Source organism: Sparus aurata, unplaced genomic scaffold, assembly GCF_900880675.1.
Source record: "Sparus aurata unplaced genomic scaffold, fSpaAur1.1, whole genome shotgun sequence".
NCBI lineage: Eukaryota > Metazoa > Chordata > Actinopteri > Spariformes > Sparidae > Sparus > Sparus aurata.
The window spans coordinates 380884-395918 of NW_022045101.1; the positions used below are offsets into that span (position 1 = coordinate 380884).

The 15035-nt window shown below is 43.1% G+C and overlaps 1 protein-coding gene and 1 long non-coding RNA gene across 2 annotated transcripts; one reads left to right on the forward strand and one right to left on the reverse strand.

Annotated features, from left to right (window-relative positions):
* The first annotated feature begins 4373 nt into the window (after positions 1–4373).
* On the forward strand, positions 4374–9098 carry LOC115577556 (major histocompatibility complex class I-related gene protein-like). The gene is made up of 3 exons (XM_030410439.1): positions 4374–4527; positions 6616–6885; positions 8758–9098. The coding sequence occupies exons 1-3, from the start codon at positions 4479–4481 to the stop codon at positions 9048–9050; spliced, it is 612 nt and encodes a 203-aa protein (XP_030266299.1). The 5' UTR covers positions 4374–4478; the 3' UTR covers positions 9051–9098.
* Positions 9099–13497: 4399 nt separating this feature from the next.
* Positions 13498–14266, reverse strand: LOC115577558 (uncharacterized). The gene is made up of 2 exons (XR_003983195.1): positions 14076–14266; positions 13498–13974 (listed from the first exon to the last, which is right to left on the reverse strand). It is a non-coding gene; the product is annotated as an uncharacterized LOC115577558 (long non-coding RNA).
* Positions 14267–15035: the final 769 nt, after the last annotated feature.

Consider the following 15035-nt stretch of genomic DNA (forward strand, 5'->3'; position numbering starts at 1 on the left):
TAAATATCTCACACACACTGGGTACTTTAAGGAATCCAGGTTTGACTGGTTCTGTCCAAACTGAAACCTTTGTAGAATATATGTGCTCTGTGGTATTTCTGTCTACTTTGGTTCAGTTGAAGTCGAGGAGCTGCTGAATGATTTCAGTGGCATCTCTGTGCAAAGGATCATTGTTATCATGGTGTTATCTACTGTCTGATGTAGAATAAGTTATAGGTGGTGATACAAATGTACATGGGGACAAGATATGAGATAAGTAAGATGCTGTTTCATAAAGAGCGGAATTGGCGCCATGTTCTTGCTCCAACTACAGGAGTAGTTGAAGGTGGAGTCGACATCTTCAACCACTTGGAAGGGAATGGTTGGTAGCGGGGCGGAAATTGGAAGATCAAAGATGGACGTTGCTTCTTGTTATTTATTTATGTTTTCTTTTACAGTGAATGCTAGTGGGTGAACTGGAGCAGGCAGAGAAAACCTGTACAGAAACTCAGAGAACATGGTCGCTCCACTCAGGTGACAGTTATAACCACTGAGTCGTAGTTATCAGCTGTGACAGCATCATCAGAGGCACTGTCCTCCACTCGTCAGGTTTTGAAGAGCTTGGTGAATCTTTTCCACAATGATCTCAAACTACTGGTTCTTCTCACCGGCTGTGTCTCTGATTGAAGGACATGTATTGTCGTGTTCTCGTCTTCAGCGACTCTCTGCTCCTCCTCTGCTATCAGAGCTCTAAGACTCATCACCAGACTCTCCTTCAACAAAATCATCGACTCATTAAACCTCTCAAGTTTTTTCAGGTTTGCAGTCAGGGTTCTGCTCTCGCTCACCATGGCCTGTAATTCCTCCTCAATCATCTCATCGTCGTCCTTGACGATGTCTTTCAGGTGGACACATTCAGCTTTGAGCTCTGCAGTCTCCTGGTTGTCTGAGTCATAGAGGTGAAGCAGTCCGTCATAGCAGCTGAACGTGCTCTTGAGCTGTAAACCCATGTTGGATTGAGCCATCAACTCCAGTCTGAGTTTATCCTTGTTCTCCTGAATCAGTCGTTCAAGCCATTGGACTTTTTCAAGAAGTCTCTTTTCCCTGTGAATCAAATTCTCTCTCTCAGTGTGACGACACTCTATGACATATTTGAATGTAAATGGTGCAACTCGTCCACTCTTGTGTCTTCCAGCTGCTCCTCTTGGCTGCTGCTAGCTTGGCTCAGCTCCTTGTTGCTCTCGTGGCTCCTCATGTCTCTGAGTTTGTTAGAAATTGTCGTTTAAAATGTTCACAGCTATAACCACCGAGTACTGCTTAGTGTTGGAACATTCTAGAACATTCTAGAACATTTCAGAACATCAAAGAACATCACAGGATACTCCATTCTATTGTTCTGTTGTTTTTATTTGAAACAGAAACAGATTTTGTTATAATATTATTTCTCCTAAAATCAGTATTTTCACCTCATTTACAGACTTTTTAAAGAATTGTTAACCCTCGCCATGAGCCCTGTAAAGTGTGCCAATAATCATCATCTGTGGATACTGTTTGAATACCAACAACAAATAAAAAAAATGTGCACATCATTTGGGTAGAAGTGTTTCTTCATTAAAGTCGTACACTAAATTAAGTCGGTATGGAAAGACGTAACATAACTTTTATTCACCAGGCCAACATCTGCAAGTTGTATGTGTCCTGCATGCGTAAAAATCAACTTAAAAAAAAGAATTGGTTGCATGAAAATTTTGTTAAAAAGGACTTTTTTGATTTTTTCAAATCAATATTATGAGGCTAATGATGTCAAAAGCTCTGAGCTGACGGTTAACACAGATGATGTACAAGCAACATTCAGAGAAATTACTAAAATATATCCTATGTTTTGAAAGACCTTTGAACGCCTCAGGTTTCTGTTGTTTGTGATCTCATTTGTTTGGGCAGGTGTCAATCATTTTCTCTGCATTAACCTGTGGGATTTTTTAGAGGGGCGGGACTAGAGGGAAAGCGGGGAAATGAGGAGAGAAAGAGCTGCGGAGAGAAGCGGAAAGACGTTAAGTCTGAGCAAACTTTAAAATAAGTTCATGGAAAAGTATTATTTACCGTTATCAGTGCGACTGTTTGCTTATTTTGTCAAAAGTGTAACCGAGCGTGTTTTAGAAGTGAAGGCTGTTACTGGCGCGAACTGAAGACAAGATGGGACTGTTGCTAGCGGTTAGCATCGCTAACTGCTAATCAGGAGACCAGTGCCGTGTTCCAATATCCATACTTTCCGTACTTACTATACTTAGTTTGAGTACGTAGGGTGTTCCGATATCTATCGCGGTGAAAAGAAGTGTACTTAAAGGACCCGGATGTTGCACTCATAACGGCAAAATCGTTGAGTGTGCAACGATGTACACTTTGCGCACTCAACGGCCGCCATCTTGTCTACGTAGCGGAAGAAGCGGAGCCAGGCAGAGGCGCTCCGCTCGGATTTTTTTTTTTTAAATAGCTTCTGAGACAACAGCGCCTGCAGCGGAGCCATATTGCAGGATTGTAGGATTGTAATTGTTAAAAAGTAAAGCCGTAGATGTCTTATGTTCACCGTTCAAAGCGGGATGTTTTTGCCGCCGCGGCGGCTGTTGCGATCGTAATTTCCGGTAAGTGCACCACGGAGTATTAGATTTGGAACGATACTCACCTGCTGAAATCTGTGTACTTGGTAAGTGTGGATAGTGTACTACGTTTAAGTGTACTCATGGAAGTATGGATATCGGAACACAGCACAGGTTGGACGTTGACAGGGCTGCTGCAGGACGGAGGAGTCGGTGATGGACCGAGCCTCGGGACGGGTCTCTGGTCACGTCGCTGCCTCTGGGAAGAGGTTTTGGAACAAATAGCTGGATCGCTTCTCCGTGGTTAGGGTGAGTATCCTGACCTGCGGGTTCAATGGTTATTTCTACATGAGCTCACGCATGCGCACCATCACTGGTACCAACTGGAACAGTACAAAAACCCGGAGTATTACTATTGTGAAGGTTTCTAATGTGTGTGTATTTCTGTTATGAGGTGATTCAAAACAAAGGAGAAAGATATGAGCCACAAGGTTTAGACATTAAAACAGTTTATTATTGCTAAATCCTTGTTTGAAGGTGTTTTTCATGCTGATGATGTTTATATTGAATTAAAGCTAAAGTTACAGTTAAAGTAAACTGCATGGGAAAATTAGCTAATGCTCAGTAAAAGTATAGATACAATTAATAAACTAACCAGGCCTCTTTGCAATTTAGCCAGAGTCATTTTCAACGTGTGTTAATTATTGTAAAACATCCAAAATTATACATTTTATTAGCTCTCACCAATTGGCTCCCATGCAGTCTGATACATAAAAGAGGTATTCATGAAAATCATAAATCAGAGTTAAGTGAGAGGGCAACTTTAGAAAATGTCTTTATACAGTATAGAAATGTAGTTCTTTATGTGATTAAATGTGTTGCAACTAGAGAGAGAAAAACTTCTTGAACACACTTTTAAAAAAATAATCATCTCAGGTGTGTTTGGACTCTCTGAGACCGCTCCTCTTTATTAAATGCTCTCTAAACATAATACTATGCTTATATTACATCAGTTGAAACAAAGGCAGTGAGTCGCTGTAGGTGTGTGATGCTATAAGACAAGAGCTGTGTTAAATTAAGTTCAGGTGAGTTTATCAAAGTGAAGTCCACCTGAGTTAGAATATAAGTTGATATATCCAATGTAAAGTTTGTCTGGACTTCACAGTGAAAAACAGTTTTTACAGTTTGACACTGGTCCAGTGTTAAAGTCCTCCTCAGCCACTGAAACAGATGTACATTGTGTTTTGATCCTGTACCTGTCAAAGACAAAGCCGGGCCAGTCCAAACCGGCACTGATGCTTCTCTGTTTCACTGTTCGGCTGTTTGATGTTATGAAACTCTGTCAGTATAAAGTGAAACATGGGACTGTTCACTGTGGAGTGAGGCAGATTTTGAATGCATACAGGTAACAAAATGTCAGGAAATATAAAAGAAAATAAGATAAACCTTTATTTCTTTTACATTTTAAAGGAATACCAATTTCCATTCTGAGCTCACTCAGTGAATTCAGCTGATCTCATGCTACAACTGAAGGATGGCGTAATAAAGACAAAGTTCAGACACACACGTACATTAAATGTTTTAAGTTGTCCTTCATGAAGTTGAACCACCATCAAATAATGTTAAACACCTCTATTTATATCTATATAAACCTCTATATCTGAAGAACTTCAGTTTATTTTAAGTTTATCAAAGACCAAAGACCACAGGAAAAGCTGTTGAAGAACTTTTACTTCTGTCTAAACCTCTCATTCCCACTGGAGGGAGTTAAAGACACAGTGATGGAAGGAAGGAGGCGTGTTATCCAAACAGAAAACACCTCCTCCATTTATTCACACCATGAAGACTCAACTCCACTGACTCAACTCAGCTGTTAAGTGGATTAAATTTACTTCTCATCAAAATATGAAGATCTTCATTCTCCTGCTTCTCTCGAGCCAATTCACATTTTCAGGTAAGATAACTTTCCTTGAATGTGGATGTAATAACAATGGAGTGAGGACAAGTATTACAACAAGTAGAACAGTCTGGTCAGTTCAGAAATTGATATCAAATAATGTCACATTAAAACCAGGAAAGACAACACTTATATCATGATAAAATCGGGATGGAACAGTTTATGAAAACTGTCCGAACCAAGTAGAACAGTCTGGTCAGTTTGCGTGTGTCTCGTTTGGTTCATAGGCACGCGCAACTTCTTTTTCTCATTTACTAATGAGGCAGGCGTATACACTCCAGAGCAGCAGGGGGCGGTCCTGAGCTGGATGCCAACCGCCAGTAAACCAGAAGAAGAAGCAAAGCAGTGTAGCGGATAGTAATAGAGTATCTTTGTTCGTGGGAATGGTGAGTGGAAAAGAGTCGGAGCTTATGAAAAGCTGTTTTCACATTTAATCAAACCACACTCCTATCTGTAATTACATTTTAGATAGCCATAATAGCACTTCCCCTGGTCAAAAATGTATTCTCGCTAGTCAGAATGTTAATTAAAGATATCCGCAATAACATTCTTACAAGTAGAAATGTTATTTTTAAGATATCTACAACTTTGATTGTACTAGTCAAAACTAAATTTAAGATATCTAAAAATACTTTAAAAAAGCATAAGTGGCTGTTTTAACATTTAAAGGCTAGACTGGATATGTATTGCAGATATCTGTAATTCAACTCCTCCTAGTCAAAAAGAACATTTCAGATATCCACAATGACATTCTGGATATCTGCAATAGAATTCTTTCTTGGAAAAACTCCCATTTCAGATATCTTCAATCCAATTGTTACTAGTCATAATTTTCGTTTCAGATATCCAAAATGAAAAAAATGTAATTTTGAATATTCAAAAATACATGGTGACTAGTAAAAATGTCATTATGTATCTTCACAATATATATACAGATGTCCACAATTGCATTTCTGCTAGTCATAATACGAATTGTGAATATCCGTAATGACATTTTTACTAGTCACAATGTATTTTGGATATTCCAAATTACATTCTGGATATCTGGAATAGTTTTTCATTTTGGATATCTGAAATGATAATTATGACTAGTAACAATTTGATTGAAGATCTCTGCATTTGGGAGTTTTCCCAAGTAAGAATTTTATTGCAGATATCTAAAATGTTCATTCTAGATATCCAGAATGTAATTGTGGATTACTGAAATTGAAAGCCCAATACAAAAAGTGACATAATTTGTCCTAGGAAGAATGTCATTGAGGATATCTGAAATGTTCTTTTTGACTAGGTAGAATTGAATTCCAGATATCTGTAATACATATCCAGTCTAGCTATTACATGTTAAAACAGCTTGCCATAGGAGCTAGAAGATGTGCCAGCAGCACTCTATAGGTCTGCTGTATGGGACCACTTTGCATTAAGAGTGACCTGCGATGACGGCAGTATGAAAGTTGTTGACAAAAGTGCGACAGTGTGCAAACATTTTGCAACACGTTGTTTATGCTAACAGTAACACAACTAACATGTCAGCTCATCTGCAAAGACATCATCCCAGTGAGACAACTGGCAAGGAGCGCAAGGAGGAAAGGGAGAGAGTCGACAGGACAACTTCTACTCCCCGCAGCTTTTAAACAGCCTGACAGTGACGAGTCAGATGGGGCAACATGCATAATGAAAGGAGTGGAGTATTTCATAGCCAAAGATATGCAGTGTTTTGCCGTGGTGGAGGGTGCAGGATTTCGTTGAATGATTAAAATACTTGAGCCACAATATAAAATCCCCTCCCGCAAACACAGTAATCACAGTAATTTCCACACTTTATGAAGAGACCCGACGAGTAATTGTAAAAGAGTTGTCTGACAGCCTATGTGGCGTTTACTAGTGATGGATGGACCTCCAGGGCTACTGAATGTTTCCTGACTGTGACTGCCCATTACATTATCTCAGAATGAGAGATGAAAAGTTCTGTTTTACAGTCGCGCCCCCTTTATGAGAGCCATACAAGCGAGCATTTCTCTGAAGCACTGACAGAAGTAGTTAGGGTTATTGTATTTACTGAATGTATGAACCTCTTCTGTCCTGCAGTGAAACACTCCCTGAGGTATATCACCACTGTATCTGCTGGACTCCCAGACTTACCGGAGTACACTGCAGCTGCAGTGGTTGATGATGATCTGGTGCTTTACTGCGACGGCAGCAACAAGATACTCGAACCGAAACACGACTGGGTGAAAAAATTATTGGAAGATGATTCTCACCACTTGGAGTATTACAAAATAACATGTTTTGAAATAGAGCCACCTTATTTCAAGGCCGAAGTCAATCGTTTGAAACAGCGCTTCAACCAAAGTGGAGGTACAGTATGTACTATGTTATACTTCACCTTTTACTTCATGAGCTGTTCTTCAAAAACTTGTTTAGTAGGATTTGTATCAGAAATATTTGGAATTGATTTTATCAGCCTCCCTGGGCTGAAAGAAAGTTTCCATCATACACACTGAAAAAGACGGAATACCTTATTGACTAATACTGCTTCAGGGGACGACTGGACCACAGAACATCTGACTGGTGTGCACATTTAAACATGAGGATCAAGAAGCTTTAAATCCTTCATTGTAGAGCTGTCCAAAACGATTATTTTTCAAACGATTAATCTAGCGATTATGTTTTCGATCAGTCGACTAATCTAATGATTGATTTAATGTTACATGATGACCAAACAAAAGTAACGTAGTAACTGTAACAGTTCTTGGTAACTTATATGAGGAAAAAATACCGCAGCTGTAGGCGGAGCAGCGTCCGTCCTCCAGCCTGTCCTACCAACTCTTCATCACATTTCTGCCCGAAAAACAGCGTCTTTCACCAGCAAAAACCCTTAACTCACTCAAGTGGTTGTGTTGATAGAAAACACTGCGATGGTCAGCTCTCCCAACCGAGCCTTCAGTAAACTTTCCCCCAGAAAACAAGTGACAGAGTCACGCAGCGACCTATTTACTGATGGCTATTATGTAATAATGTAATTTAGCACGAACAACGTAACTCGTTCACCTACCAGGATGTTTAGGGGGCCGGGTTCTCAATCACTACACATTATACACGGTCCGCGGGTTTAGAGTGACAGGGGAGACACCTGGGAAACACCGAGACGTCATCATCATGACGTGTACCGTCACGTCTCTTTAGGAGCGGCAGCGCAGCTTTCTGTGTGAATTACATGGCGTTTCTTCTTTATTCGAGCGGTGCTTCGCACTGTGTAAGTGACCACGGCCTCTGTGTTAGAGGGGCTATTCTCAGCCTCTGCAGGTACTACCACTTCCTGTTTGGGACGACGCGCCGACGCAAATTATTCATGTCGACAAATTTATGTTGTAGATTATGTCGACTACGTTGACGGGTTGTCCCAGCCCTACTTCATTGAGTTGGGAATGCTCGCTCAGATGATGGATTAATGACAGGATAGATGATTTCTGAACAAAAGCAAGTATAGATCAATATATTTACATGCATGCCAAAACTGAGTAATACAAAAAGTGCATGAGAACAAAGATAGCTTACATTATTAATGCATCCATGAAGGATGAGTCTTCCGTTATCCTTCACTGTGATTCAGTTATTAAAAACAAACAGTGAATACAGAACAATACACAATGATTGTGAATCTAAATATACTCCATGAGCCATATTTACAGGATTAAACTTCTCACAGGAGAGGAAGTAGGAATCAAACAACTCTAAATAATACATTACAGTCTGGTGTGAAGGCAGATACACATTATAAATACTGGCTGCAATTAAACATCACTTAAAGGATATAAACAATACATCATCTGGATGCATGTACATATAACTTAAAGGAAAGAACAACAACAACGTATCAGGAACAAATTGTCAGAGTAAGTTGAAACAAACTAATATGTGGCAGCTTGGTCTCACACAGAGACACATACAGGACACACCCAGCATATATGTCCTCCTCTTACTAAACTCCTTCCTGCACACAGGTAGGTGAATCTCTTCACCAGTCAAAGTCTCACAGAACTGACGCTCAGCTTGACATTTTTTAACACTCAGATTATAACTATAATAGTACAAAACTAGTGAAAACTGTTTTTGTGTTAGTCCCCACTGTAATAGTTTAGACTCAAACCAGTGACGCTGCATCACTGTTCATTGTTGGCATGTTAAACCTTAAAGTGATGAGGTGAGATGTTTCTTTCTCTGTCTCAGGTGTTCACATTTTACAGAGGTTGAGTGGCTGTGAGTGGGATAATGAGACCGGAGAGATTCTTGGTTTTAATCAGTACGGTTATGATGGAGAAGACTTCATATCAATCGACCTGAAGACAGAGACATGGATCGCTCCAAGACCACAGGCTGTCCTCACCAAACTGAGATGGGATGCTGAGAAATATAGAATAAAAGAGAATGAGAAATACCTCACAGTGATTTACCCTGAGTGGCTGAGGAAGTATTTGGACTATGGGACGAGCTTTCTGCTGAGAACAGGTAGAATCACCTGACCTGATGTAGTTTAATGGACACAATCATGTTCATACAGTCTGCTCAGACTGAACTGTTGTTGTGTTTTCACTCCAGTCAGTCTGACATTACACATTGTTGTCTCTGTTTATATTCTGTAGCAGCAAGATTCGATGTTGTCCTAACCAATCAGGAGACACTGACATTTTGGCTGTTCTGAAATTTCTTTCCATCGAAGCTCAGACTGTGATAGCCAGAGTACACTTAGCATGAGTTAAGTAAGTTTGCTGTCTCAGTGTTTCAAACTAGAAATAGTTTCACTGATCTCTCTCCAGATCTTCCCTCAGTGTCTCTCCTCCAGAAGACTCCCTCCTCTCCAGTCAGCTGCCTCGCTACAGGTTTCTACCCTCACAGAGCCTCACTCGTCTGGAGGAAAGATGGAGAGGAGCTTCATGAGGAGGTGGACCACGGAGAGATCCTCCCCAACCACGATGGAACCTTCCAGATGAGTGTTGACCTGAACCTTTCATCAGTCACACCTGAAGACTGGACGAGGTACGACTGTGTGTTTCAGCTCTCTGGTGTGAAGGAGGACATCATCACCAAACTGGAGAAAGATCGGATCAGAACCAACTGGGGTAAGTGTGAGATGATCTTGGGAACAAAAAAAGTAACACTAAGCTAGATAACTGTTTTAATTTGTTCTAACCTGCTTCATCTGCACCAGTCTTTATGGTCAAATTTATTGTATTCAACAGTGAAGCCCAGTAACATGACCGTCCTCGTCACTGCTGTACTGGTTGTTCTTGCTCTCATCGGTGCTGCTGGATTCATCATTTACAAAAAGAAGAAAGGTGAGAAAGAGGATTTCAGAACATTGATTTTGGTCTTAAAATTTCAGTTGAAAAAATGTAAACAAGCATCAGCTGCCTGCATTTCACAATTTGAAGCCACAGTAAACGCTGTAAGGCTCAGAGCCTGTGAGTCATGATAAAGTCACTACTGAGTTGATGTTGAAGGGGAGTAAAAAGAAAATAAACCATCTTGTGATGGTGTCAAACTTCTTCTGTTTCACTTCAAGTCTCATGTCAGTCTTTTCTGATGTTTGAGATTTTGTTTGCCCAGTAGCATTTCTTGTTGGGCTGTTTGACTGCTTGTTCCCCCTTGACATCAAATTTCTCAGCCCCCATGCTGACTAGGATTGTCGCCAAAGTCCATAGAAACTTCACCACATCCTCTTAAGTTGTTTGTTTCCGGCCCTCTGCCCACTTCCTCGTCATACTTCTGCCACTCAGCACGCTCTGGGCCATGTGATCCTTCTCTTGCTTGACTTTAAATTGAAAAACTAGCATTTAGAGTGCCATGGTGGTGCATACAGATGCAGCAGCTGGTGACTCATTCATACTGTTACTTATTCAGCTGTTGTTCTGAGACACATATTGCATTTGACAGAAATACATTGATTATCATTGGCAGCAGACTGAGACAGACACTGCACATAGCATCTTTCTATTGTCCAACCTGACCAGGCCTCGCACCCCAGAGAGGAAGAGAGTCAGAATAAGAGCTGTGCTCATCCATCTTGGTCTGGCTGCTCCTGGGTAATATCTGTTCAAAGGACAATAAAATGGACAAATGGAAATCAGAAACTGTTGCGCTCACCTCTTTAAAGATACCTGTCTCCAGCACGATATCATGGCTGCAGCTGCTGCACTCGACAGGCAGACTGAATCCCAAACAGACAGACCTCTTCTTGTTTCAGCCAGATGCCCTCCATGTTGTGAGTGGAACTTGTTTTATGTGGTGTAGCATGAACTTGTGTCAGGATTTCTTTAGTGGATAATACACTTAAATAAATGGAAACTGATCATAAACGGATCAATGTCATCATCAGGGCATAAAACAGTTAATCTGAAGCTCAATTATCATTTTCATGTCGTCACTGAAATCCCTTCTGGAAAAATAAGTATCAGAAATAATGATTGTTAGACATAATGTGGAATTATTACCAGATAAAACACATTCAGTATCAAGGACCACACCGTCAACATGGTGTGTTTAAACAATTTATTAGAAAGAAGAGAAAACGAGATGTTGAAGATCTTGGTTCTTCAAGTTCTTCGAGTGCGTTGTGGGGAAGCTCTGTAGATAGTCCGCCGCTGCACCCGGGCCGCGACGAACCCGCTCGTGGTCCTACAAAGGAGAGGAAGGAAAAGAAGAAACAGGGAGAGAGATACTGGGTGGGGGGGGGAGGGTGCAGAATACGAGAGCGAAGAAGAAGAGAGGGTCAGGTGGTTCTTTATAAGTATACTGGAATTGGTGCTGTTGAGGTGTGGCCCTACTCCTGAAACTTTGCTGTATGTGCTTCAATTCACTAGCAAGGACCACGCCGTCAACATGGTGCGTTTAAACAATTTATTAGAAAGAAGAGAAAACGTTGAAGATCTTGGTTCTTCGAGTTCTTCGAGTGCGTTGTGGGGAAGCTCTGTAGAGAATCTGCTGCCACACCCGGGCCGCGACGAACCCCCAAAAAGCCTCCAATCACTTGAGATGAGACAGTGCGGATCTGAGATCTTTGAGATCAGAACGGATGTAGCGGTGATACGTTTGGGAGGACCAGCGGCCCATGAGTCGTATGAAGTGTTCTGGGATGCCATAACGGGTGGCTGAAGTGGCAGCTCCAATCCTGAAGTATTGCCTGGAGTAGTCAACGGGTAAAATACCAGATAACGAGAGCACGTGGCGAATGTGATGGTGGAACCGGAATCGAGTGGTTTTAGTTCGCTTTATAGAATACCGTGGTGTCGTCTGAAGAATGAGACAAGTCTGAAATGCATGCATGGCGGCTGAGTCGAGGTGCATGGTAGAGGTAGTGAATACGGAGCATGTGGGGAAGGCGAAAATTAGGTAAGAACTTCCAGGGTTTGGGCAACTTGAGGAATGCCGTAAACGGGAATGCACTGTGTGGAGGCAGAATAACGGCAAGTCAGCAGTAAGAAAAAGACGAAGAGGGCTTCAGCTGGCTCTTGACGTAGGAGTCCTTTAAAAGGGAAGTTATCAAACTGGCGGTTAGAGGCTTGGAAAAGAAGCTGATACCGCTAAAGTAAGCTTTGATGGTGTGTATTTTAATTGCCATGATAAAATGGGCATAAGTAATGAAAGAAGTCAAGGTAATGAGATCGAACGTTAGAAAGGTTATGTTGTGTTGTAATGGAAGATTTTCCAAGCTGTCTGGTAAGAAGAGAGGGTTGAGGGTGACGGGCTGGTGTTGAAGGAGCTCTGGGAGTCGCCTATCAGGGGTTTTAGCCCAGGATTCATAAGTTGAATGTCAATGCTGAAAATTGAGGAACCGGTGTTGTGAAGGCATCTGTGTGAGGAGCGAAGCTTCTTAACTTCCTTGTTAATATCTACAACTGCAAAGTCATCTTAGTATATGAGAATGGACTTGCAGGACCATTCATGTCTCCACAGGACAGCAGCAGCTGGTATGGGGTTGATTTCAAAGAGCGTGAAGGAAGTGACCTGGCATTCATCTGCAAATCATCTTCCATTGTAGAAACCCCCAAAACCGACAGATGGAGCAGCATCGATGTACAGATGGATGTCGTGCGGGTTAGTTGGTTGGTCGTCATAAAAGAAAGTGATTTCATTCCAATCCGTGGAAGGTTGAGTCACGGACTGATTTCGGCACGGCTATGAGCTATCCAGGGAGATGGAAGTAGAGAGTGATGGGACGGAAGAAGCGATCGATAGTGGTGGGAGATCAAGGCTCGCCCTTTGGGGATGATGTGTGAGGTGAAGTTGAGGTGGCCCAGAAGGGACAGAAGTTGATGTTTGGTGCAACGTGGGGCGCAGAGGAAATTGGAGATCAGAAGGCTGATTTGGTTAAGCCTTCCGACCAGGAGTGAACCCTGAAATTTGTTTGTGTCAAGAGTGATTCCAAGAAACTCAAGGGATGTAGAGAGGCCCACCGGTTTTTCTATGGACAATGGAACCCCGAGGTCGGAGAAGACTGAAGTCAGGGTGGGAATGGAACCCCATGGTTGTTAGACAGGATCCAGCAGAGGCTTCAGATAGGGTGTTGAAGAGTTTAGGCTGCTTTGCAACCGAAGGTGAGCCTAGTAGCAAAGTCATATGCACCACGCCAGCATACGCTGAAGAAACGCCAGAAGTTAGGATGAATAGGGAGGACTTTGAAAGCACTGGTGATGTGGTTTTTTTTTTTTAACCCTTTTTTTTAAACCCTGGCGAGTTTGATAAGGGTGATGGCACTCAGGATCAAGCTATTGATGCTGGGGATGATACTGCCGTGGGGTGCTGAAAGATCGATGATAATGCGCTTCTTTACAGAGTATTTCCTGGTTTTGATACTGAGGCGGCTGATACGGAAGTTAGGATTGGAGGATGGGGGAATGGTCCGATCATTAACCTTCCTTAATTTCCTAAGCGAGCAGGCGGTCAACTGACTTTCTGTTTTTTTTTTTTTGGTGCGGCCAGTGATGTCACAGTCTGCTCGGCTCCTCCCCTGCTCTGCTGCTCAGCCACACCCCTGATCAGTCTACAGCTTTCACCTGCTGCTCTCACCTGCTCACCATCTCCAATCAAGCCAGTATATATGCAGCCTCACTCCACTCACTCTTTGCCAGATTGTCTTCGCTCTCATGCCTGACTCTCCAGCACTTGTTCCCGGATTGCTTACCTGGTATCGACCCGACTTGCCTCTGACCATCGCCTCTCGTCTAAGCCCCGGTAAATCCACCAGCCTTCTGTCCCTGACCACGCTTATTGTCTGCCTGTTTTCTGTTCCTCGTCTGCCTGTGGCTGGTTGGCGCTTGGCCTGTTCGTGCTCCACCAAAAGACCCACCTGGCTTCAGCTTCACCTCACCAGCTCACCTCCTCTGGTGAAATCATCTCAAGCTCTGGATCCACTCCCGGCCCTCATCCTGAACCACTCTCCAGTCGGACCTTCATCAGCAGTGAGTTTGCATTACTTCCCCTCCACCACACTTGCTGAGCCTGTTAAGAACTTTTGGACTGTTACCGGCTCACGAGCCCCACACACTCACCTGGATCCAGTTCTCTGCTGCCCTCCCCTGGTCAGCCGTGTACCTGCTTTTACCTGCTGAATAAAGACTGTTTAAAACGAATACCTGGTTCATTTGTGCTGCAATTGGGTTCACTCCATACCCGTTACAGTACAATCTGGCCAGCTATGAACCCAGCAGACAATCCCACACCACTTAGTCGCCTGGAGACAATTGAGGGTGTCCTGCAGCAGCATGAGGCCATGATGACTGCGTCTGCTGCTGAAGCCAGACAAGCTGCTGAGACTCATGGACGAGCGCTAGCGGCGTTAGCCGGACAGATGCAACAGCTAGCAGCCCGCTTCTCCCAGCTCTCAACATCTGCTGTGTCTGTCCCCTCTTCTGGAGAACCAGCTTCTGCTCCTGCACATCTACCAGCCTCTTCACTGCCCAGAGATGCCCCTGAGCCCCGGGTGGGAACCCCGGAGCGTTACGATGGTGATCGAGAGACTTGTGGCCCCTTCCTCACCAACTGCTCTCTTCTGTTCGCCCTGCAGCCCCGCACCTTTGCCACGGAACCGGCAAAGGTAGCATTTGTCATCAACCACCTGACAGGCAGAGCTCGACTTTGGGGAACAGCTGAGTGGGAGAGACGGTCTGCAGCCTGTGCTTCCTTTGACCTGTTTGCTGCTGAGCTTCGCAAAGTTTTTGGGTTCGAGAATTGTGGATCCGAGTCAACAAGAGGACTGATGGGACTGAAGCAAGGTGAGCGAACGGTGGCAGATTATTCTATTGATTTCCGCACCAGAGCCAGCCAAAGCAGTTGGAACAGTTCTGCTCTCTGTGATGTCTTCCTCCACGGTTTGGCTGACTATATTAAAGATGAACTGGTCTCACATGACACCCCCATCACCTTGGACGGGGTGATTGATTTGGCCATCCGCATTGACCTACGCATTCAGACCCGTCGACGAGAGAAGCGTCAAGGGGGGGCCCAACGCT